This window comes from Bos mutus, chromosome 6 (genome assembly GCF_027580195.1).
Source record: "Bos mutus isolate GX-2022 chromosome 6, NWIPB_WYAK_1.1, whole genome shotgun sequence".
Lineage (NCBI taxonomy): Eukaryota > Metazoa > Chordata > Mammalia > Artiodactyla > Bovidae > Bos > Bos mutus.
In genome coordinates this window covers 68,974,455-69,000,541 of record NC_091622.1, presented here as the reverse complement: position 1 = coordinate 69,000,541, position 26,087 = coordinate 68,974,455, and the positions used below count along the sequence as shown (strand labels likewise).

General features: G+C 41.9%; 1 protein-coding gene across 8 annotated transcripts in view; it reads left to right on the top strand.

Annotated features, from left to right (window-relative positions):
• The window catches only part of LNX1 (ligand of numb-protein X 1), a 187,325-nt gene that overhangs the window by 158,686 nt on the left and 2,552 nt on the right, over window positions 1-26,087 (top strand). For all 8 annotated transcript variants that reach the window (XM_070372400.1, XM_070372394.1, XM_070372399.1 and 5 more), the window contains 4 exons: window positions 1,064-1,435; window positions 15,099-15,233; window positions 18,707-18,884; window positions 19,877-20,105. In XM_070372400.1, coding sequence (XP_070228501.1) covers window positions 1,064-1,435; window positions 15,099-15,233; window positions 18,707-18,884; window positions 19,877-20,105 — 914 coding nt within the window. The remainder of the gene's footprint in view (window positions 1-1,063; window positions 1,436-15,098; window positions 15,234-18,706; window positions 18,885-19,876; window positions 20,106-26,087) is intronic.

The following is a 26,087-nucleotide window of genomic DNA, read 5'->3' as shown; positions in this document are numbered from 1 at the left end:
CAGCAGAGGATGGGCAATTGCACGCGCAGGCAGGCCCGGGAAAATCTCACTCCGCGACTCTTCTAACAGTTGGCTGCCAAGTGCGAGAAATCTTCCCAAACCATAGAAATTCAAGAAGGTTGTTTCTCTTCTGTGGGGCCTCCTTCCTTAAGAACAGTGCAGTGCTGCTGTGAAATTATTTTCTTCCCAAGCAGTGACCACCACTGGGGGCCGAAGCCTTGAGGCTGGGTCTGCCTAGAGTAATTAAAACCAGAAAGCCCCACACAGCCTCAGTCCCATAGATTATTAGTAAGGCACAAATGAGTGGGCCGAGCTGGAGGACATTTGAGCAGTTTAATAAAGGGACCCAGCCTTTCAGTAAAAGAGCCTAGAAGCTTCCATTTACATCAGTTCATTTGAAATAGTACAGAGATTTTTTTCTCTTTTGTTGAGAACATGTGTCACACACGTTCACACACTTGCCAAAACACAAATACATGTATGTACACATACATTCTCTGTGTCACACACACACACACACACCAATGAAGCCTAGAAATTCCACTACAGGTTACCTAGGGAGAAAAATTCATTTGGAGATGTTTGGAAAGAAAATGTCAACTCAGTTTGATTTATTTTTTTTATTTTTTTTTCTCACTTTGATTTAAATAGCACTTTAACATAATCATTAATCAAAAATTTTCTTTTCTTCTTTGGCCTTCTCCCACTTTTTCTTCCTTTTCCTTCCTCCCTCAGCCAAAAAACAAGTTTAGCAAGCAACAGAAATGAGGGTTAGGACGGTCTAAATAAACTTGAGGGCCTATGTAAGGACAGGGCTGAGAAAAGATTCTGTCTGCTGAGACAGAGAGTTGAAAAGGTGTGCAGGTAACAGTGGAGGAAAGCTGGGTTACAAGTCCTATTGAAAGATGGGGTATTTGGGCATTTGGACAGAGAAGAAGGGGACAGAGCAGGTGGTCTTTTAGGAAGGGCCTTGGGGGGTCTGTAGGCAGGGCCTTTTAGGCAGGATCGTGGCAGGTGGAGCTGATGGTTCAGTGGCTCCAGATTCGAGGTCGCCTTCCTCTAGGTCAACGGGATGGACATCAGCAATGTCCGGCACAACTACGCCCTGCGCCTCATGCGGCAGCCATGCCAGGTGCTGCGGTTGACCGTGCTCCGGGAGCGGAAGTTCCGGAGCAGGACAGACGGACAGCCCCTGGATACCTACGGGCCCCGGGATGACAGTTTCCACGTGATCCTCAACAAAAGCAGCCCGGAGGAACAGCTTGGAATAAAACTGGTGCGCAAGATGGATGAACCTGGGGTGTTTATTTTCAACGTGCTGGACGGTGGCGTGGCAGACAGACACGGCCAGCTGGAGGAGAATGACCGTGTGTTAGCCATCAACGGGCATGACCTTCGGTACGGCAGCCCAGAAAGCGCAGCTCATCTGATTCAGGTAGGTCACAGAGGCTTACAAGATCCTGGTCAGAAACTGCCAGCATGAGCAGGAATGCTCATCAACTTGATCCACCTACCCTGTCTCTATCCCCGGTAACGCACAGTGCCTCCTTTTCAAAGAGTCAAGAGTGAAGGGCCAGGTAAGAACATTGCTCCAGCACATGATGTCTCAGGGTCATGGGCATTCTCTTGCTAGCCATCCAGTCTGACTGCAGGTAGACACATTGGGCTCTGTTGCAGCCTCACCAGGTTAAGATCACTCAGGGTCAGCAGGGTTGCATCATCCTTGTACCCAGTATGGTAGTCACAGACCTTCAGTTCAGGTCAGTTCAGTTCAGTTCAGTCGCTCAGTCATGTCCGACTCTTTGCGACCCCATGAATTGCAGCACGCCAGGCCTCCCTGTCCATCACCAACTCCTGGAGTCCACTCAAACGCACGTTTATTGAGTTGGTGATGCCCTCCAGCCATCTCATCCTCTATCGTCCCCTTCTCCTCCTGCCCCCAATCCCTCCCAGCATCAGAGTCTTTTCCAATGAATCAACTCCCTGCATGAGGTGGCCAAAGTGCTGGAGTTTCAGCTTTAACATCATTCCTTCCAAAGAACACCCAGGGCTTGGGGTCACACAAATACCCTCTGAGAACATTCGCATAGAAGCTGGGCCATGTGCCCTTCAGTGATCCTGTGGACCAGAGACCACGGTAGGATTGGCTAAAGTTGAGCCCCTCTCCATGGCTAAGTCCAGCCCCCTTCAAAAGCCCATGGGAATTCAAATATGAGCCTAAGGAAGCCCTCTGTAAAAGAGGCATATAAATTATTATTACTCAGGCAAATAGAGCTCATGACAGCCTGACATTGGTTCAAACTAGTTCATGCTCCTGACAGGCATGATGCCACCAAGCCCCAGCATGCATCTTGTTAACTTCAGCTGGATGACCTTGAGTTTTTGTTGTTGGTTTTCTTTTTAAATTGAAGTATAGTAGATTTACAATGTTGTGTTAGTTTCAGGTGTACAGCAAAATGATTCAGTTTTACATGTATATATGTACATGTTCAGTTCAGTCACTCAATCGTGTCCAACTCTTTACGACCCCATGGACTGCATGCGTACCTATATAATATATTTTATATATGTATAAAATCTATTCTTTTTCAGATTCTTTTCCCTTACAGGTTATTACAAAATATTGAGTATAGTTCCTGTGTGCTGTACAGTAGGTCCTTGTGATTTATATATATATATATATTTATATTTTATAATATTTTATAATATTTATATTATATATATATTTATATATATATAGTGGTGTATATATGTTAATCCCAGACTCTTAATTTATCCCTCCCCTCTCCTTTGGTAACAATAAGTCAGTGGATTTATTTGTTTTGTAAATAAGTTCATTAATATCTTTTTTTAGATTCTACATATTAGCAAAATCATATGATATTTGTATTTTTCTGTCTGACCTCACTTAGTATGATAATCTCTAGGTCCATCCATATTGCTGCAAATGGCATTTTTAAATTCTTGGTTGTGTGAAAAAAGTAATATTTTTCACTTTGCTGAGTAATATTTCATTATACATATACCATCTTTTCTTTATCCATTCTTCTGTCAATGAATATTAAATTGTGTCCATGCCTTGATTATTATAAATAGTGGTGCTATGAACATAGGGTTGCATGTATCTTTTTTAATTATAATTTTCTCCAGACATATGCCTAGGTATGGGATTGCAGGATCATAGACTAACTCTGTTTATTTAAGAAACTTCCATACTGTTCTCCATAGTGGCTGTTACCAATTTACATTCCCACCAACAGTGTAAGAGGGTTCGCCTTTCTCCACACCCTCTCCAGCATTTATTTGTAGACTTTTTGATGATGGCCGTTCTCACTGGTGTGAGGTGATACCACACTGTAGTTTTAATTTGTCTTTCTCTGATAATTAGTGATGTTTAACACTTTTTTCATGTGTCTGTTGGCTATCTGTGTGTCTTCTTTGGAGAAATGTCCACGCAGATCTTCTGCCCATTTTTTGATTGGATTATTTGTTTTTCACCATGAGCTTTTCTAGTATTCACTGAGCTTCCAGCTTTATTCCTAGAGACAGGCTTTGTTCCGGACTCTTATATTCTAACCCTTCTGTTTACTTCATTTGGCCAAAATGTATTAAGTTTTTGCTTCTTGCCTAGTTCTGGATCACGTTCAGAGAACAGGGAGATGATAACCTCTTAGGTTGCTCTCCCAAAGGAGCCCACAGGTTAGTAGAGAGGTGGGTTTTTTCTGCATGACTGCCATGTGGTGTGGTCGTGTGTCATGGAGAAATTACTGGTACTGGTTCAGACAAAGGAGAGATGTTTTACTTAGTGGGGTCTAGAAATTCTTCACAGAGAAGGAAAATCTTGAACTGGGGTTTTGAGGGATCAGAAGGGGTTCTCTAGGTGGCTGAGGCAGGGAGGGTCATTCTAAGGAGATACAACACAAAAGAATGTTTCCCCAAAAGCCAGGTAGGGAAATGGTTAACACCTGGAGTGTGGTATTCAATTTTAAAAGCAACAGTAGATAAGGCAGTAGTGGTAGGGAAGGGCCAGATCATTTAGAGTTTAATAAGTCATGCTAAGAAGTTCAGACTTTACCTCTAAGGCCATGAGGTATCGTTGGAAGGGTTTAAGAAAGAAAGTGATGTGATTTTCTAGAAAGATCTCCTTAGAGGCAGTGGAAAGCTCATAGGAGAGGGACAGGAATGGAGGCCTTAAGATGTGTTTGCGGTTATCCATACATCATGTCAGCTTCCCCTTGGTGGCTTAGAATGAAGAAGTATTCATTCTTCAAGTATAGATAGAGAGTCAGCAGCAGTAGTTGAATGGACCTTGTATCAAAGTTCCACAGAGGATGACAGTCAGAAGACAGAGCCTCCCCTCAAGGACTTGATCATCTCAGTACAAAACAAACCAACGGAGTTCCTCCAGGTGTTGGCGACTCTTTTCACTATCATGTGTGTAGTATCTTATCTCTGTGTTTTTTTTTTTTTTTTTTTTTAGGGAGAACCATGTAGTGGATGAAATTATTGTCATTTTAGATGTGGAAAGCCTGAGGCAGAGGATGCAAGGGGACTTCCCCTGCTTCTTCTATCCATAGGACAGGAAGGCTGCATGGTGCTTTGGCCCCTGATCTGGGGCTTTTGATGGTGTCTCAGTTCCAAGGTCATTCTCAATCTGGTGGATGCCCATCTGCCCTAAGGGGCCTGAGGTCAGGCCCTGTGGAGCGGATGAAGAACAAACCAGAGTTACAAAAGGCATTTCCTTCTGGAGTTTATGTCATCCATTCCCAAGTTCACATGCCCAGTCCCGACTTTTCTGAACACCACACTTACGTGGCCAATTGCCTACTTGGTATCTCTATGTGAATGTCTGAAAGGCATCTCCAATTTAATATTCAAAAGTGAAACCTTGGCCTCTCCACTCTCCACCCCTTGCCAAACCTGCTCTTCCCCTCAGTCTTTCCTTAACTCTAGAAATGACAACGTCATTTACTCAGTTACTTAGAGCAAAAAGTGTCCTGACTCTCTTCCACATCCCTTGCCTGTAATATATCTCACCACCTCCATGGCTTCCATCAGCCAGGCTGCCATCACCTTTAGTCTGGGCTGCTGCAAGAACTTCTTAACTGGTCTCCTTGCTTCCATCTCCACTCTCATACAGCATTTAGAATGACCACTTTACAGAGTTAATCCCACTATATCACTTTCCTGCCCTCAGCCATCCAGTGCTTCCTAAGACACTTAGATTCAAATACCAAATCCTTACAGTGGCCAGCAGAGCCATGTAATCTGGTCTTTAGTAGTCTCTCCAACCTCATATCTTAAGCAAATGGGAGGATTTCTGGTATTCTCCGCCTTGTTTAACCATGCTCTTCTTAACATTGCCTTCTTGCTATTGCTACTCCTCAAGCATTTTAGGAACTTTCTCAACCCAAGGCTGATGATCTTGCTGACCCTCTGAAAGACTCTTCCAGATATCTGTATACTCCTGCATTTCACTCAGGTCTCTCTTCAAATGTTACCTCAGAGACACCCTCACTGATCATCCTGCTTAAAGTAGCATCTGCTGCTGCTGCTAAGTCGCTTCAGTCATGTCTGACTCTGTGCAACCCCATAGACGGCAGCCCACCAGGCTCCCCCGTCCCTGGGATTCTCCAGGCAAGAACACTGGAGTGGGTTGCCATTTCCTTCTCCAGTGCATGAAAGTGAAAAGTGAAAGTGAAGTTGCATCCTTCCCCTCAATTCTATATCCTCTAATCTTATGTTCTGCTAACAAATTATTTGATTAATACCTGCCAATCTAGCATAGTATATAGTACAGTATTCTACCTCAAGCAATTAGAGAAATGTCTGGCAGTAAGAGACACTCAATAAATATTTGAATGAATAAATTTAGCAGGTTATGTTGTTGTTCAGTGGCTAAGTTGTGTCCAAACCTTTGCAATCTCATGAACTGCAGCACACCAGGCTTCCCTCTCCTTCACTATCTCCTGGAGTTTGCTATATAATTCACACATTAATTTCATCTCATAGGGATATTTTTTGTCAAACCGTTTACTGAAGAAAAAGCACCAAATCCACTTTTACATTATTTTCCCCCAAAGTAGAAGTCTTTTTGTCCCCTTGAATTTGTTCAGTTATTATTGGTTGAGCACCTTCTAAATGTCAAGAGGTGTGTAGGACAACGGTGAACAAGACTGACACAGTCCTGGCCTCGTAGAGCTTAAACTACATTCCCATCTCTCCCCAAATACAGTCAAGTCAGCACTGAGCAGGCAGTCTAGCCTGTATGTGCCAATGGGTGAGAACAGGAAATAGACATTGTTTATGAAAATATTAATCCATGGAAAATTAAGAGCCCTGCTTTTTTTCTTTATTAAGAAACTGCACTCTCAGCATGCCTTTTCTCTTTAAAAAGCAGACTCTTGGGTGATCATCAGTTTTTTCCCTGTTAATGCTTGTCAACTCCCTCTGCAGGTCAGTTTGTGCAGCTCACAGTCTAGAGATTACCTGCCAACTATCCTTCACAATAGACAAAAGAAAAACTCCCTTACTCATGTCACTTGGAAAAATCTTGATTACACATGGCATTCTACTTTTGTAGATTAGTAACAGAAGAGGAAAAAATTTTTTCCCTGAGAATGTTAACTTATGAAATAAAATCTTGCTTAACAGTGGGATTTCCTAAAAGATTCTTCTGCTTACCCAACAAAGCCAATGTGCTTTGTAGGCAGGGGAAGAAGAAGGGGGAAAAAAAATTGGGCCATATGAGTTAGAAATGGAAAAAGTAGAATGCTGAGCAAACTCAGTTAAGCGACCTCAAGTGTGGATTTTATTCATGAGATACTTGTAACACACACCCAGCTGGGGGGATTAAACCAAATGCCCTTCAAAAGTTGAGAGTCAAATTTCCAACCAATCCTTGGCTGCACTGGCCTGGTGTGTCCACTCCATGAATCATGTTTGTCTTGCAAAGAAATTCCCAGACAACATGCCCTTTTGGTCATGTTTTCGCCCACAGTCCCACACATTCTACCTTTTTCTACATTATTTCAGGGAAAAGTTATTACAGAGAAGCCACAACTGTTTTGAATTTGACCAACTTTACATATGTAGAGCTCTAACATTGGCTTACTCAGCAGAAGCCCTAAGTACCAGACCCTAGAGTTAGGCTGAAAGTCGAATGCCTCTTGGAGAGAAACCTGGTGGAGATGGAAGCTTCAAATATGGGGCACTTGACTTATTTAGAAACTAGTACAACTTTATTTTTCTCTGTTGTCAATTGTAGCTTTTTGAGCACCATGACTAGAATCTCTGCATGAAAGGGACAACTGTCTGGTGTCATACCTAAAATAATAGAACAAAGAAATATGGCCAGAGATTTCAGACCCTGGGACATCTCAGCATCCCAAACCTGGAAGGTTCCACATATATCCATCCAATATTCAATGTGAGAATGATTTCTGCTGAGAGTTATACCTGCTTTGAGATGCTCTCATCTACCTGCAATTCTGAATCCATGAATATATATCTAGGAGTTCAAGTGTATATAGTTAATAAATGAAGAAAGCAATGATGGATTTTAAATTCGAGTATCTCCTTTGTGCCCTTTTTTCTTAGCCAACTTACCATACTTGATGCAGAAGCTAAAATAATTCAAAACCATTTGCAGAGGTTGTGATAAGATGAGCTCTCATTAATATAGGTTTATGTGATTTTCTTTCCCTTTCACATGAATTAATGTTTAAGTGAGAAGTTATTTCACTAAAGAGCAACTGACAACCAGGTTCTTCAGACTTTCTAGAAAGATATAATAGGCTTTTAAACAGATTCAGAAATTTAATAATAATGGACTACTCACATTACCTACACTTGTTCTAAATAGGTGGTTCCAGTTCATAAGCTCAGGGGCAGAACTTTTGTCCTCTGGAGCCAGTAAGATTTGCCAATGAAGTAAGAGTTCTGTGTGTGTATATGTGTTTTACAGATTAGTGCAGCTAATATAATCCCTATTTAAACAAATTTTCTTAATGTGGTATGGTAGTAATTTTAAAGCACATAAGACTAAACAGTACGTAGATTTTGAAAACATTCTTCTTGAGCTGAATTCTTAGAGTCCAAATGGCTTTTAACACAAAGCTCCAGATTCCATGCATTCATGGTTCAAGCATGACTTGAAAAACTGTTCAGTTTTTCAACTCAGAATTTTATGAGTGAATCTCCTGCTCAGCTACACTGCAAATATTAGGGGATCTCGAAACTTCACTATCCTTCCCCAACTCTCACTACCCTTCCCCACCTCTCATGTCTCCACACATGATTTTGTTTTGTTTTTTATTATTATGGAATGAAATCAATCAGAGTAATTTCCGGTTGCCATAAAAGAAATGGCGTTTGAGGACTTAGGTCATTCTGCTGAGGTTCAGGACCTAAATTCTTATTTTGACCTTGTCACTGACATCTGTTTGACCCTGTATAAGTCAGACTGTCGTTGTTAATTTCTTAGCACTTGAAAATACACTTCTGGGAACATAAAGATGTACATGCAGCTAAAGTCTAGTGGGAAAAATAGATCAAATTGCTGTTTCAAATCTCCTTTTCTACCCTCATCAAACCCTAAGGTCCTATTCATCACTTTTCCTCAAAGCCTCCTTAATTTCCTTTCTTCTTGGCCCAACTCTGGTCACCCTTAGCTCAAGTTGGCTGCTGCCTGTCTAAAAGACATTCACAATTCTCTTTAGACTGTGCCAGGAGCTAAAGTCTCAATGGTGAATTAGTCGACATACCGGATTTGCCTTCACCAAGCTCATTTTATAGAGACCAGCAATTAACATTGCCCCATTAGCTCAACCTGGAGTTGTAATTCTGGAGCCCCCAACTTACTGCCCAGTGAGAGAGATTTCTTTTAACTTTTTTATTCAAGCATGGTTAATGTGCAATGCAGTTTTAATTCCTGCTATATAGTAAAGTGATTCCAAACTTCCAAACCCATCCCTTGGCAACCGCAGGTGTGTTTTCTGAGTCTGTCTCTGTTTCTTAGATAAGTTTATTTGTGTCATTTGAGACTCCACATGTAAATGATATCATGTGATATTTGTCTTTCTCTGTCTGACTTCACTTAGTATGATCATCTCTAGTGCATCCATGTTGCTACAAATGGTCTTTTTCAATTTTTATGGCCAAGTAATATTCCACTGTATATACATAACATCTTCTTTATCCATTCATCTTGTCAGTGGACCCTTAGGTTGCTTCCATGTCTTGGCTGTTGTGAATAGTGCGGTTATGAACACAGGCAGGCATGTATCTTTTGAATTATAGTTTTGTCTGGATATAAGTCCAGGAGTAGGACTACTGGATCATCAGTTCAGTTCAGTTGCTCAGTCATGTCTGACTCTTTGCGACCCCATGAATTGCAGCATGCCACGCCTCCCTGTCCATCACCAACTTCCGGAGTTTACTCAAACTCATGTCCATTGAGTCGGTGATGCCATCCAGCCATCTCATCCTCTGTCATCTCCTTCTCCTCCTGCCCCAATCCCTCCCAGCATCAGTCTTTTCCAATGAGTCAACTCTTCGCATGAGGCGGCCAAAGTATTGGAGTTTCAGCTTTAGCATCAGTCCTTCCAATGAACACCCAGGGCTGATCTCCTTTACGATGGACTGGTTGGATCTCCTTGCAGTCCAAGGGACTCTCAAGAGTCTTCTCCAACACCACAGTTCAAAAGCATCAATTCTTTGGTGCTCAGCTTTCTTCACAGTCCAACTCTCACATCCATACATGACCACTGGAAAAACCATAGCCTTGACTAGACGAACCTTTGTTGGCAAAGTAATAGGTAGCTCTATTTTTAGTTTTTTGAGGAACTGCAGTACTGTTTTCCATAGTGGCTGCACCAGTTTACATCCCCAGCAACAGTGTAGGAGGGTTTCCTTGTAGGGAGACATGTTTCTGTTTCTCAGCTCTTCTCTTGCTCACTGGCAGAACCTTTGGGCAAGGATTTTGTTTCTGTACCTCACTGTGCAGTATGTTGCTCTGTCAGCAGGAACAGCTGACAACTTTGTTACTTTGCTAGCATATCAGGGGTAACCCTGTTCGGATGCCTCCTATTGCCTGCATGGCTGTGTGTGGTCTGTGTGCCACACGTGATCTCAGAGGCAGGCTGCACTGCTGTGATGTGTTCACAGCAGCATCTTGGGAACCTCCCTGTCATCTTTCAATTAAGCAGCAATAACCAAGACAGACACCTATGGAGGTCTTGGCCCCATGGAACAGAGACAGTCTTTATGCATATGTGAATTGACAAAATGGGAACTCCATAAATAAAGTACTGGGTGCAGCTGGTCCATCCAAAAACACTTTATTCTGCTGGTCAGACCAGGATATATCTTCTAGGTCTAATTCTCATACACACACCCAACTCAACTTTATCAGAGTGAGTTCAGAGTTCATGTTTTTGAGGTGACTTGTTAAATATGAAAGAAACTAGAAATCCTTGACCTGGAAATGAGAGGAGCTAAGGGAGGGCCATGAGAGTTATTTTCAAATAGGCTTGTCACATGGGAATTGATTGGGGTTGCCTGAGAGGACATGGCTAGAACCAATGGGCAAGCAAGAGAAAGACAAATTTAAACTCAACCTAAGGGCTAACTTGCTAATTAGTGCTGTCTAAAAATGGCCCGCACCACCGTGGGACACCGTGACTTCACTGTCATTGGATGCACTGAAGCACACACTGGGTTACAACACGGCAAGGAGTTGGAGGGGAACTGAAGCAGGCTGCCCATCAGTCAGTTCAGAGTCCCCTGTGTCAGGCTTTTGTATAGAATGATACTCTGCAGCACTGAGGGGGCAGGAGTGTGGTAACTCCTAACTTGAGATTTTTTGAAGCTAATATGTCAATGCAATGACCAAACCCACACAAATTACAGTTTACAAAATGTTTTACTTAAGCATATATATACATATGCTAAAATATGGGCTTCCCCGGTGCAGCGGTGAAGAATCTACTGCAATGCAGGAGTCATAGGAGATGCAGATTTGATCCCTGGGTCGAGAAGATCTCCTGGAGGAGGGCATGGCAACCCACTCCAGTATTCTTGCCTGGAGAATCCCATGGACAGAGGAGTCTGGCAACCTACAGTCTATAGGTCACAAAGAGTCAAACAAGACTGAAGCGACTTAGCATGCATGCATGCACACATGTATGCTTAAATATATGTGTTTATGTATAAATATATATATATATATACATGTGTGTGTATATATGTGTATACACACACACACACACACATATAAAGCAGCAAATGCTAGTGTGCATTTGGTCTAACTCCAGTGTTTTGGACATGAATAGGTAGAGAATTTGGCTTGGTCACCACACTTTGAAGTACAGGTAGTCTATCAGCTCTTGCCCTGCCCTAACTAGCCTCCATATAGACCATGCCACAGTGGGTCAGTACAGAGTCCTACTCTGCTCCAGGGCACAGCTCTGCAGAACATCTGTCCTGGCCTCTGGTGCAGTGGCATCTTTGATTTCCATTTCTCTACTCTGAAATGCCTGGTCCTTGTTGCATCCTGACAATCAACTGCAGTGGGTTTTGTAAAGAAAAGAGCTATTTCCAAGCTGAACACACAGGAAGATGCTCGCCCTGGAAAACATCAGTGTAGCACTCTCAGACTCTTCTTCTTCCAGCTATGAGGGATGGCATTGTATTATTTTAAAATGGGCTAAATATAAGTGAGGCTGCTGGACTATGCTTGTCATTTGTGACCTCTGCTTACTCTCATCATATAAAAATGATTGGCAGCTTTGAGTCAAATCTCAAAAGAGCAGAGAAATCATTAAATGAAACAAAAGCAAACAAGTTTTTCCATGAGAAATGCTATTCAGTTTTAACCTTCTGGTTTTCTCTGAATATGAGATTTGTCCTGTTTTTTCAGCTAGGAGTAATTGGTCCCACTTCAGGAGGCTTTTATGTGTGTTACTCATGTCTCCTTGGCATCTGCTTCAGACTTTTCCTGAAGTAGGACAACACCCTGAGGGCAGAAGCCTTGTCCCCGAGGCTCTTAGAGGCTAGTCTAGCAGACACCTGTCAACCGCAGGGACAGAATGTTTGTAGAGAGGCCTGCCAGCAAGTGGAGGTCCACAGGGGAGAAGGTGGAGGCCATTAGAATCCCTTCCCCTTAACCAAGGAAGGGAGAAGAGGAATTTAAGGCTTGGGTGCTTAGAATAGAAAAAATATGGTACTGCAGTCAGACTGTGCAGCTTGTAACCTCTATGTCCAGAATTTGTCTGGATTGAAATTTAGAATGTTTAAGGGAGAGAAGAGAGGAGAGGAAAATTACCTCTAGCTTGGTCTGTTACTTGAGTCGCAATTGTTAAACAGTTCTTTTGCCCAAATTACAGCATCCCAAGATATGCCAGAAAGAAGCGGGGCCCCCTCTTCTTTTGAGAATTAAACAACAGGTCTGCCGCCCCCCTTCCTCCTGGCACAGATTATGTGGGTATGAAATAAGCGAGTTCTTGCCATTCCCTCCTTCATTCAGTCTTTCTATGATTCCCCCCCTCCTTCTCATACTCATCCCACATTCACACTACATTCAACCAGTGGAAAGAAAGGCTATCTGGTGCTAAGGGCTGTTTCTCAGCCCTAAATCCAGCTCTCCTGAGAGTTAAAGCCAGGATAAACACATTAGCCCATTTTCCACCTTCAACTTCAAATACTTGGAAAGAAAGAGCATCAAATAGCATCTCTCTGAGAGCAATTTATAAGGTGGCTGGTAAGAGCCCGGGATCTAGCCTTGCAGGGAATTTATTTCCAAGTAAATTGATACCAGGGTTATTTATTGGAGTGTTATTTCTGCCAGAGCCAGCATTTGAAAATCCAGTGAGAAATTCATGCTGGAAAATGTGAATTAAATAGCTCTTACAGGCTACTCCTTGGCATTTGGGATATTGCCTAGCGAGTTGATTCAATCTGTCTCTGATTCTCTCAGTTCTTATTAGGTGCTTAGGCCTGCAGCTGCTGCTAGTACAAATTGAACACGGCACAGCACGTGGGCCTAGATACAAACCTACCACTGAGATCTTTCAAAATGTTGGAGTTTCCCTGAAGATAAAGAGCATATTTGGACTCAGCAGCTGAAGTTTTGACTTGAATGTTTGCCACTTCTTATCTTTTAGTGACTTTTGCTTCAAAAAGTTCCCAGAGATAACCTCATTTGGATAAGTGGGGCTTACAGTATAAAGAAAAAGCTATTACAAAATCCTCTTCCAAGAACTGAGTTTAGTTGGCTAGTACCATAGTTCTTCATGTCAGCTTACTTCGCTGTTGTTTCCTGGGCTTGTTATTTTTATCCTGGTCTGACACAAGCTTTATATATGATGAGAAACATCAGGGAATTCGAGATAGGCAAATGAGCAGGGGAGACAACTCTGTAAGTGATGACTGGGCAGAGCAGCAGAAGTGATGATCAAGCTTGATATGAAGGAGAGGAAGTGAAGGACTTAAACTTTCTTTGTAGGGTTTTCTACATGTATGTGAAATGAATCATCCTGGCCCACCATCCACCATGATGTTTACAACAGGCACTGTACTTTAGCAGCTGTTTTTAAACATTCATCTATATTATAACCACCCAGCTGATGACCCCTACGTTTCTAAAGAGTCCTGAGATATTAATAGAAGAATGTAAAGCCACAAAGTTTTGGGCTAGGCAACTGTAGGGATCTGATTTCATTGGTGGGGTTCTCATTGCTTAAGATTTTAAAACAAGATCCTAGTTCCTGAGAGTGACTTTCAGGCCACGGGAAAGAAGAGGCAGAGAGGCAGGAAGTGAACAACTCCACTCCCATTGTCTGAGCTCATGGAGAAGAACATGGACTTTCCATGGCCTCTTTTCATGACCTGACTTGTCCATGGTCTGAGAACCGTGCCAGTGAAGGAAGAGGGCAGGTAGGCCGCCATCCACCTGTGCTGTGATGCTGGGGGCTAGGGGAGGGAATGTAGAGGGAAAATGCCTAGAACTTGGTCTTCTCTTCTCCACCTCCCTGGTCCCCAAGCCTCTTTCCTGGTTTCCAGTCAAATCCAGCCATGCCTCAGCCACAGTCAGCTTTTATTCAAGTGACAGGGAGGTGAGCAGGCTCCTTCAGCCTGGGCCATCAGGAAGCCTTGTTAGGTATGTTTCATAGGTCCAAGGTTTCGTCTATCTGGCCTGCAGGTCTGGAACCTCTGTAGTCAGTTGTTCTAGAATAATGACCCCACGTGTTCTCAGACACAAGTGAAACTCCTCAGTGGCAGAGAGCCAATTGGTAGGTTCATGGTGTGGAATCAACCTTCCTAATAAGCAGTGCAGCTTCTCTTTGTCAGGGTACATAGCAGAGAGGACTGGTCAACACAGTTAGTGACTGTCACATTTAAAAAAAAGATCAGGAAAGGCCTTCAAATCAGGTTGTGTTAGAGCCTGCTGTCATCCTCAGATTTCTGAAATGCTCATCTTTTCCAATACTCAGATGCTTGAAACTGTCACTCACAGGATTCGTATTCCTGCAGTGGGAGTGTTGCCGTCACCAACTCCATTTCTTTTCTTTACTCTTTGCCTTTGGTCTTAGACCTTGGGTCTGGGATTTGGACTAGGCTGCAACTTTACACAGTACACTCTGTTCAAGCTGGAAAGTCCTTCAGTCGTGGCTTGTGTGCAGTTCATTAAAAATAAGTTAGCAATGCCCAACGGTGTCTTTTCAAAGACTGTTGAATGAGTCAAATGTTCCTTAGTTTCTCCCCTTGAAGTGATGTTCGTTACCTAAAGTATAGGGATAAAAGAAATAACTCAAGTTCTTGCCAAATTACAAAGTGGGTATAATCATGGAGAATGTGGGAAATCATTTTTTTCCATAAAAAAGGTAAAACCTCGGGGGAAAATGGATACAGGCGTACATTGACTGAGTCCCTTTGCTGCTCACCTGAAACTATCACAACACTGTTTATCGGCTATACCCCAACACAAAATAAAAAGTTAAAAAGAAAAGTAAAACCAGACTGACATCTCGCTAAGTCATTGGTGCTGGATGTTTAGGATGGAAGCTCCAAGTGGCTAACACCTGTGTCTCATCACGCAGGCCAGTGAAAGGCGTGTTCACCTCGTCGTGTCCCGCCAGGTTCGGCGGCACAGTCCTGACATCTTTCAGGAAGCCAGCTGGAACAGCAACGGCAGCCAGTCCCTGGGGCCAGGGGACAGGAGCAACACTCCCAAGGTGAGGCCCAGCCGGGATATGTCCACTGGTCCTGCAGGGAGCTCTTTCTTGGGAAGCCTGCACACTTGAACATTTCTAAGTGTCATCTCTGGACTTCATCACTTAAACACTGTTTGACTTGTCTTGTAAAACAAAAGCCCCAAATCCCATCTTCGCGACATGGTGAGATAACAGGTGTCTCCTTTCCAAGGAGGAGAGGGAAAGGTACAGGAGTGTTTTGAAACTCAATCGTGAAAACCAGACCTCATATGGGACCTAATTTCTAGTCTAAGCCAAAAAGATGTCTTATTTTTAAAACAGGCGATTTGTTTAAGGACGGTTCCTATTCACATTGAAATGAGGAAGGTGGCTTGGTTTCTGGCTTTTGAAGTACCCAATCTGCCTGAAAATGAATGATTCTCTTTTTTTTTTTTTTTTTTTTGGCTGCACCACAAGTCATGCAGGATTTTAGTTTCCCAACCAGGGATCAAACCCATGCCCTCTGCAGTGGGAGCATGAGCGTTAACTACTGGACCACCAGGGTTGTTTCCCCTTCTATTTTTAGTGTGTTTGTTTTTGCAAGAATACCCAGGAAGATAATAAAAACATTCAAGTTCATGTAATATTAGGGAGTGATGGGGATTGGGACAAATTACAGAGCATATGTCCTTATGGTTTTCAATTCCAGAAAAATTTTAAAACACTGTGGATGAAGCAGAATGCATCACTAGGCAGACTGCCTCCTTCAGGTCAGCAATTTGTAGCGTCTTTTAAGTGAGGTGACTCAGGCTAATGTGTACTTTTGTCTGTGGCTTTTATTAGAGGCAGTATTGTACCCTCCCCATTGGATGGGTATCCAAGTAACACAAACCTTGCTTAGTCCTATGCCTTTGCTTGGCATCCTACTGTGATGGCAATGAGTTTCTAGCTGTCATTTCTCCTGAGACCTGGTTTCATTAAATCACTTGTCACTAAACTCTTATAGGTAGCCCATTCTTCTTGCAACAGATATTAGGAATGCCTACATTCTATATCAGGCTGTGTTTCAGTTTGGAACAACTCACAAGTTTGAGTTTTTGAGCAATGGATGCAGATTTTTTATTTTGGAATATCTCTGCTTTGTATACTGTTAACTACATAGCCTGCAAGGCTACACCACCTCACCTTCCTCCAGCCAGCCAGCCATACCCCATAAATCCATAAATTTTAGGTTTGTTTACAATAAGCAATCTAGAAAAACCAAGTACCTCCTGCTAAAACCTTTTATGGATAATGACTACCTGGTGTCTTTTTGGTAATAAATACCATTAGTGTTTAAATTAAACCAATGGTATCTGTTAATGGAAAACTGGCTTATTAGCTCAATTATTTAAAGTTTCAGTGTGAGTTAACTAGACCGTATTATATTCTGGTTCATTAAAGCACTAAGAATGCGGCTTCCACCAGCACTGTGGCTTTATGATCCCTTCCACCTAACCATCATGAATCATGGAAATAGGGTAATCTGATCAAATTTTTGCTGCAACCTTCTGTCATGTGTCCAGTTCCTGGAAAACCTACATAACAGACTGGCCTAGTGGGAAATTGTAATTATTTTTATTTTAATTTATAGTTCTATCTGCCCTCTGGAATGTCCTCTCTCTCTCGCTCTCTCTCTCTCTCTCACACACACACACACACAGTGCTGTATTTAAAATTAAAACATATAGACGTGATGATTTAGTTTTTCATGACCCTACTCAAGTTTTTTTTGTTTAGGAAGTAATATGGCTTTTTTAAAGTAGGCACTTAATGATTCAAAGAAATACCAAAAGAAGGCAAACCAAGATTTGTGAGACAGAGAAGTTTTTAGCCAATTGAAAAGCTGAAGAACGATTGAGTGTGGCTACATCACCTGCACAACCCATCTCTACAGGGCACTTCAAAGTTCTAAGGTTTATTTAAACACACCCCTGATGTTAGAAGTACTAACTGCAGCATATACCTTGCTATAATTATTAATTTCCAATTTATTATTCTATTACTATCAAAAACAAGGTGTGGCAACTTGCAGTTTATCCATCCATTTATTCAACAGATGTGTACTTACTGTCATCAATGTGTTAAATGCTATGCTCAGTGTGCTAGGGTACACTCACATGGCATTACTGTAGATAATAAAACCATTACAAGAGACATGGGTTATTTAAAACCATAGGAAATGATGAGGTAATAAATGCTCAAAAATCCTAGGTTTATCTTGCTTCACAATGAAGCATTAAAAATTGATTCTGTGCATGCAAGCATTAGTTCTGTATTATGAAAACCATCAAATTTACAGAAGTTTGATTACAGCCCATTTGGTTTACTGAATACATAATATATTCAGAGAGTTCAAAAGATGGAAAGCATAGTTTCTCACCCATATCTGCCCTGCCCAGTACTCACCTCCTTTTTCTTTCAGAGCTCCTTTATGAATATGCAAAAACTAATACAAGTTCTTATTTCAGAAGCACGCTTACATTTTGTTCTGACATGATTATTTTTGTCAAATTAAAAATTTTTTTCTTTCTTTAGACAGAACTATCAGCTATGTTTTGAACCATAAACCTCCTTGAGGTTTGATCAGGTGTTATAACGATTTATTTGCAGTGCACATGCTGACTTAATCTGCTTGGTCACTGCCCAAGCAGGAAAGAGAATAACTTTTTAGAAAAATATATATTGATGTATATTCACTGATATATATTCCTTGACTCACTCTTAATGCTTTCAAGATAATGTTGCATATGGCTTTGATGTTTTTAGTCTTGTGCTGTTGAATCAAAATCACAATTCTCTTAATTTTAGAAGTTATTCTATTAATACAATGTGTATATTTTATGTAATAAAATTAAAGGGTATAACTGCACATTATTTAGAACGATAAAGTAAGAATAAAGTTGTCAGCTGGGGAAAACCCAGATATTGGTGAGTTTTTAGAGGATAATATCTATGAAGTTCATTATTTTTCTTTGTGGATTTCTGTGATTACCTGAATAAATTAAACTGGGACCATTTACTTTAAATATGGTTACTCTTTTAACTTAGAAAAAAGTGCTGATATTCATGAGTGACAAATTTCATGAAATGTTGACTCACTATATCAGGAATAAATGAGTCACATGAAAAATCTCAGGTGCAGTTCACTTTGTATACTTAATATTTCTCCAGTGGTCTTCACCCTATTCCTCTTTCCATTTTTTACATCTCCATTTGAAATGTAAATGTTCCGTGTCAGCCAATGGCATTTGGGATAATGTAACTCTGTAGTGAGGACCAAGTGAGTTCTCTGCATCTGTCTCCCCTCAACTCTTCCCCGCTCCCCGCCCTTCCTCTAAGAACCTCCATCACATGTTTATGCAATTTTGGTAGTTTTTGTATATAAGCAACTCAAACCCACTTGTGAACAAATGTGCTATATATATATATATATGTATGTTTTTTTTTTTTTTTTTTTCCGTCTGTGCCTTTAGCCCCTCCATCCTGTGGTCACTTGTCATGAGAAAGTAGTAAGTGTCCGAAAAGACCCTGGTGAATCACTCGGCATGACCGTTGCAGGGGGCGCATCACACACAGAGTGGGATTTGCCCATCTATGTCATCAGTGTTGAGCCCGGAGGAGTCATAAGCAGAGATGGAAGAATAAAAACAGGTAAAAAGTAAAGAGACTTAAGGAACTAGGGCAGCAGAGTGTTAAAAGGAATTAGTGTGGCTTCCTGGATTAGGTAACTGTTTCCAGAATTAACAAGAGAATGTGAGGGTGATCTGGCCAGGACATCTCTTACTTATTGACCATGATTGGTTTGAATATAGTTGCTGGACTGGGTTTCACCCCTTTTGGTTCATGTGGTTTGACGGTGGGCCACGTTGCTTGCTGGCAAAGTGAGTACCTGCCAAGGATGCCAAGCATTAATTTAGGGAAGAACTGCAATTATGAGCAAGCTGCCTCTATTAAGTGGAGTAATTTGGTTCTGTTCATTCTAAGTGATTCTTTGCTGGAATGACCAGTGATGAAACTGTTTGTGAACTGTATTTATGGGTTGGATAGGCAAAATGATTTGATTCAATGAATATTAAGTGAAAATACCACGCCAGATACTTTCTCATTGGTGAAAAGTTTCACTACTTTAATGTGATCCAGGGTACTCTAAGGAAAGAGATGCCTAATCTCATGCGAAGCTTATTTACTCAATCTGTATTTATTGGGTGCCTACTACATGCCAGGCTCTGTGTAAGCTTTTGCCACCTTGCTCTGCCTTTGTGCTAAAAATAGGGGGTGGGGGAGAGAAGGGGGAAAAAAAAGTAGGTTTTCTCTGATTAAATAGTGAATATGGCTATTCTGTCTTCCTCTCATCCTCCCGCTCCCTTCCTTCCCCCCATTTTAAAGGCAAGAGCCGAATACCAACATGTACGTTTAGAAACCCCTGACCCCACGCCCCCCCCCCCCCGCCAACACACAATTTTTCAACACTTTGCAACATGCACGCTGCTCACAATTTGCTATGTGAGAACGAACCTCACGTCACAAGGGTGTCCTTTGCCCTCACTTTTCCACATCCTGGTCAGCGCCGCCCCTTATCCTCTCCAGCAGAAGTTCCCATTTGCAGCCTCACTAAGAATGGCTTCTGCTTCTCTGGCCCCTAGGTGACATTTTGTTGAATGTGAATGGGATTGAACTGACTGAAGTCAGCCGGAGTGAGGCAGTTGGTTTATTGAAAAGCACGTCCTCCTCAGTGGTACTGAAAGCTTTGGAAGTCAAAGAGTATGAGCCCCAGGAAGATGACAGCAGCCTGGCAGCCCTGGACTCTGACCAAGACACAGCCCCACCCAGCGACTGGTTCCCCTCTTGGGTCATGTGGCTGGAATTACCGCGGTGAGTTCCAATGTGACATCCTTGGGGAGGTGTGGGAGGAAACAATTATAGTTCGTAGACCACTGTTTCACTCTCTTGGGCTGATTCTGGGCACTAACAATCTTAATGAGACCCATGTGTGATTGTGGGTCTATTTGAAATAATTCGTCTTCCCTTTTGTAACTGAAAACACAGTAATCCTCAGGCAGGAATGAAAGCCTGAATATGGGCACTCCTGTTGAGGAGCTTACAGGGCTGCCATGTATGGTGGTGTGGGTCATACATGCAGCAGGAAGCCCAGCGGACAGGGAGAAGGGGCTTGTGTTCACACACCCTGGAGCCACGGGAAGGTCCCGTTTTCCAAATTGGCTAGCAGCAGCACTGGGAACCTGCAGAGGCAAAACTTCCGTGGCTTCCCCTCTCTTCCCCTCTTCACCCAGCTTTTGGGTGGCCCTGGCTAGACACAAAGCGACACAGCAGCACATTTTCCTTTCGCGCAGATGCTGGGGCATGTGTGATTGAGGGTCTGGCTCAGATCACCTCTCCTTAGTTCCTACTCTTGTAAAGTTCTTGTGTAAGCCTTCAGAAAGTGGCTGGGTTGTCATTCTAGTGAGACGTAACTAGAGCCTTATAGGGAAGCCAGTTAAGTGTTTTAGAAGTTCAGGAAAAGATTTGGGAGCAACCTTGCTCAGGGCTAGATACAGAAATCAAATATTCACAGGACAGATAAACTTGAGGTTTGCTCACCTGCATCAGAGTGTGAACTCTTGGCCTATGAAGGAGTGCCTTAAAAATCCCAAATGTGTGATTTCAATGTTAAACATGGGCATTGCTGATGACAACATGCTGGCAAAGGATTAAATGAATGAAAGTACGATGTTTGGTTTGAGTACATTTGGCGGGTGGGAATAGGTTGGCCTCTAATTTTTAAATGAGGTTTTAAAAAACAACCTTACCTTAAATACAAACCGGGATTCCTTTTTGAGCCTTCACTTGATAAAATGTTTTTAAAAATGAGTACATTTTAGGTTGAAAATTGAGCATTGAGTTTAAAAGTCTTTAAAAATTTTAAAACTGAGCCTAAGTGGAAGAGAGTATTAAAGTTATATTAAAAAAATCTAAGCCTGCAGTCTGTTAAAATAGATCATTTTGAAGTATGTTTGAACTTGAAAGCTATGTGTCATACAATGAAGTTCCTTGTTCATTCATGTAAAGCAGAGCAAATGTGAGATGTTTTTTCAGTCCAAATACAACCAAGTGAATGGCTTTCTCTCCCTCTACCTTTTGCCCTTGACCTTGGCACAGCACTTCCCTACTTGTTTTTTTGTTGGCACTGCTTTCAGGAGCTTAGTTCCTCCACCAGGAATCGAACGCACCCCACTTGCAGTGGAACTGCAGAGTTTTGATCACTGGACAACCAGGAAGGTCGCTTCCCTGCTCTTGCCAGAAGTCTAACGTGAATTTTGCTCATTTCCTTTAAGAATAGAAAGCATGAAATGACAACACTGGTTTGCTGTCACCCTGGCAATTCTTATTTTCCTTCATCCACTTATCTCCTTGCAGTCATGTAATAAGCAAAGTGAACATGCAGAGGCACCAAAGGGTAACAGAGTGACCCTCTGAAAGTGACTCTCTCAGCCCTTGCCCTTCAGATCTGCTCAACAGAGGTCACGGTTACCAGTTCTTTGTGTAATATTTCAGGGAGTGTCAGTGTCAGAGGTTGGTAAACTTTTTCTGAAAAGGGCCACAGAGTGTAGGTTTGGAGGGTCTTTCTGTCTCTGTTGCCACTATTCATTTCTGCTGTTGTGCAAAAGAAGCCATAAACAGTAAATGCTCAACACATAAATGAATAGGTATGGCTGGTTATTTATAGAATTGGGTGTTGGGCTGGGCTGTAGTTTGCTGACCCCTGGTCTAGGTACAGATGCACACACACATACAATGGTAACACACAATGTGCTATACCATACTTTTTAAAATCTACAAATATACACTGGTATCATTTCACATCAGGACACATCCGCTTGCCTCTTCCTCTCCATGGCTGAGAGTATTCTCCTGTATCAGATCAGATCAGTCGCTCAGTCGTGTCCGACTCTTTGCGACCCCGTGAATCACAGCACGCCAGGCCTCCCTGTCCATCACGAACTCCCGGAGTTCACTCAGACTCATATCCATCGAGTCAGTGATGTCATCCAGCCATCTCACCCTCTGTCGTCCCCTTCTCCTCCTGCCCCCGATCCCTCCCAGCATCAGAGTCTTTTCCAATGAGTCAACTCTTCGCATGAGGTGCTATATTGATTCAGCCAGTCCTATTGGTAGTGGACACTGGGTTGTTTCCCTCTTAGCTTTCACAAGCAATGCTGAGAAAAGAATTCATAAGGTACAGTGATACTCACTGTAGTACTGTCATGCCCACTACTGGTAAGAACTGGTTAAAGAAATCATGCTGCATCTGTACAGCCCTGTGACAGGTTACTTGGTTATGAAACTATCTCATCATCTCTTTTTGGACTTTGTAGGTGATATATCACTGTTGACTAGCACTGAGTGGTGATGTGGAGAAATGAGATCCGTCTCATTTCTTTCCTTCGCCATGTGGCTTGCTCTTTGCATCTAACATTCGAGATAAATGTTCTCTGTTATTTGGGTTCTTCTTTTCAGGGAGTTCAGACATGTATTTGTTATCTTTTTGTTTTGTGTCTTTTCTCTTGAATCATTTTCATCTGTTCACTTTCATTTTGCTTTGTTTGACTGCCTCTTCATACTCCAAAGTTTTTAGTCATTCATCTTTGCCTTTGTAGGCACTTATATATTTGTTTTTTTCTCTTCCACTTCTTTCTTCTCAACCCTTTTCCTCTCATCTTGTCTTTTATTGCCCCTTGGAATCTTGGGTCTCTGCCTTTATCTCTTATAGAGCCGCTGTTTCAGGAATATTTTAAATTCATAGTAAAAGGGCTGGTGTTATAAATTTCCTTGTCTATAGCAGCAGTTCCTTTCTGTGGCAGCATTCTTCTGGTGAGTTGTTTTTTGTCTGTTACTGTTTTTACTGCTAACTTTCCATCTTTTATCATGTGTCTCTACTGGTTCATTCTTTCGAGCTAAATTTTTCCTGGAGTGGCTATTTGCTGGAACTTTATAATCAAAGGAGGGAATCAGGACCATCTTCCAGGTGGTAGAAACATCTCTTTATAATAGAATTGTGTGTTTTACTTCTCTCAAGCCAATTAAGATCTGCCTTGCAGGGCCACTCACAGTACACATCCTTCTGCCACCCTACCACCAGGACAAGCTGCAACTTCGGACAGGCTGCTAATTCTTGCATTTCCAGGCATGCATCCTGTGTGGGTTATCTGTTTGGGTTTTCACTGCCTCACTCATGCCCTTCTTCTTGGCCAAACTGGGTCTGGTGCTGTCTGCAGAATGGCATTTGGCACATCAGGAGGCACTCACCATGGGCTCAGGGCTCTGAGGGCTTAGTTTGCAAGTCCCTGGTGTAGGCAGCCTTACTTCCATCTACAATCTGACTTTCACTGCCTTTGGTGGCTCTCCTTCAGTTTTAACATGGAGTTCACATTTGTTTGCATGATCCCTAGTTGGCGTTCTAGTAATTTTCGAAAGCAAAAGGGGTAACAGTCTACACTCTGACATTTAGAGGTGTGGTTCTTTTTAGGAAGTCCTTAAAATTGTCATGCTCTTTCAAGTCTTCTCCAGTACAATTAAAAAGCATCAGTTCTTCAGTGCTCAGCCTTCTTCATGCCTTCATATCCATACATGACTACTGGAGAAGCTACAGCTTTGACTATATGGACATTTGTCAGAAAAGTGATGTCTCTGCTTTCTAATATGCTGTCTAGGTTTGTCATAGCTTTCCTTCTGAGGAGCAAACGCCTTTTAATTTCATGGCTGCGGTCAGTGCAGTGATTTTGGAGCCCAAGAAAATAAAATCTTGTCACTGTTTCCATTGTTTCCCCATCTATTTGCCATAAAGTGAAGGGACAGGATGCCATGAATTTCGTTTTTAAATGTTGAGTTTTAAGCCAGCTTTTTCACTCTCCTCTTTCACTCTTTAGTTCTTCTTTGCTTTCTGCCATTAGGGTGGTGTCATTTGCATATCTGAGGTTACTGGTATTTCTTTTAGCAATCTTTTTTTTTTAATTTTAATTGGAGGCTAATTACTTTACAGTATTGTGGTGGTTTTTGTTCTTTTGGCGATCTTGATTTCTACTTGTGCTTCATCCAGCTTGGCATTTCACATGACATACTCTACATATAAGTTAAATAAGTAGGGTGACAATATACAGCCTTGATGTACTTCCTTTCCCAACTTTGAACCCGTCCATTGTTTCATGTCTGGTTCTAAGTGTTGCTTCTTGTCCTGCGTATAGGTTTCTCAGGAGGCAGGTAAGGTGGTCTGATATTCCCAACTGTTTAAGAATTTTCCACTTTGTTGTGATCCACACAGTCAAAGGCTTTAGCACAGTCAATGAATCAGATTTTTTGGAATTCCCTTGCTTTTTCAATGATCCAAAAGATGTTGGCAATCTGATCTCTGGTTCCTCTGTCTTTTCTAAATTCAGCTTGTACCTCTGCAAGTTCGTGGTTCACAAACTGCTGAAGTCTAGCTTGAAGGATTTTGAGCATTACGTTGCTAGCATGTGAAATGAGCGCAATTATACGGTAGTCTGAACATTCTTTGGCATTGTTTTTCTTTGCGATTGGAATGAAAACTGACCTTTTCAGTCCTGTGGCCACTGCTGAGTTTTCCAAACTTGCTGGCATATTGAGTGTAGAACTTCATCAGCATCATCTTTAAGATTTTAAATAGCTCAGCTGGGATTCCATCACCTCCATAGCTTTGTTCGAAGTAATGCTTCCTAAGGCCTACCTGACTTCACACTCTAGGATGTCTGGCTCTAGGTGAGTGACCATACCATTGTGGTTATCTAGGTCATTAAGGCCTTTTGTATAGTTCTTCTGTGTATTCTTGCCACCTGTTCTTAATCTCTTCTGCTAGATCCTTGCAGTTTCTGGTCCTTTACTGTGCACATCTTTGCATGAAATGTTCCCTTGGTATCTCCAATTTTCTTGGGGAGATCTCTAGTCTTTCCCATCCTATTGTTTTCCTCTATTTCTTTTCATTTTTCACTTAAGAAGGGTTTCTTATCTCTCCCTGCTATTCTCAGGAACTCTGCATTCAGTTGGGTATGTATCTTTCTCTTTCACCTTTCACTTCTCTTCTTTTTTCAGCTATTTTCAAGGCCTCATCCGACAACCACTTTGCCTTCTTGTGTTTCTTTTTCTTGGGGATGGATTTGGTCACCACCTTCTGTACGATGTTATGAATCTCTGACCATAGTTCTTCAGGCATTCTGTTACCAGATCTAATCACTATTCTTTGCACTATGCTAAACCTTCACCAGTGAAGTAGCTCAGTCATGTCCAACTCTTTGTGATACCATGGACTGTAGCCTACCAGGCTCCTCCATCCATGGAATTTTCCAGGCAAGAGTACTGAAGTGGGTTGCCATTACCTTCTCCACAAATCTTCACAACTAGGCCTAAATTTGGAGAACCGAGAATAGGAAAAAAGCTCACATTTAAATTTAGATTTTAAATTAATTTCTCAAGGGTATATCCTCAACATTGACCAAGACAGCTGCCACATTTACCAGTAGAGAGTGAAGTAATTCAACTTAAGAAAAAAATGCCCTAAAACTTAGTCCCAACTGAACAAGATCTGACTCTGAGAATTTAGCATAGTGAGTTCTCACTGCTATAATGAAATAAATACTTAACTGAAGGAAAGCACTTAATGAAATTAAATTAGTTAACACTGAAATTCTCTTGAATAAAGCTACACAGGGCAGGGGTTTCACCTGTTTTGTTCACTGATATATACCAAGTGCTTAGAGCATGGTATACTTGTAACAAAACAAGAGTCTAAGAAAAAAGACACACTTATGACAATGTTATGCTGAAAATTTTCTATTGGCACATAAA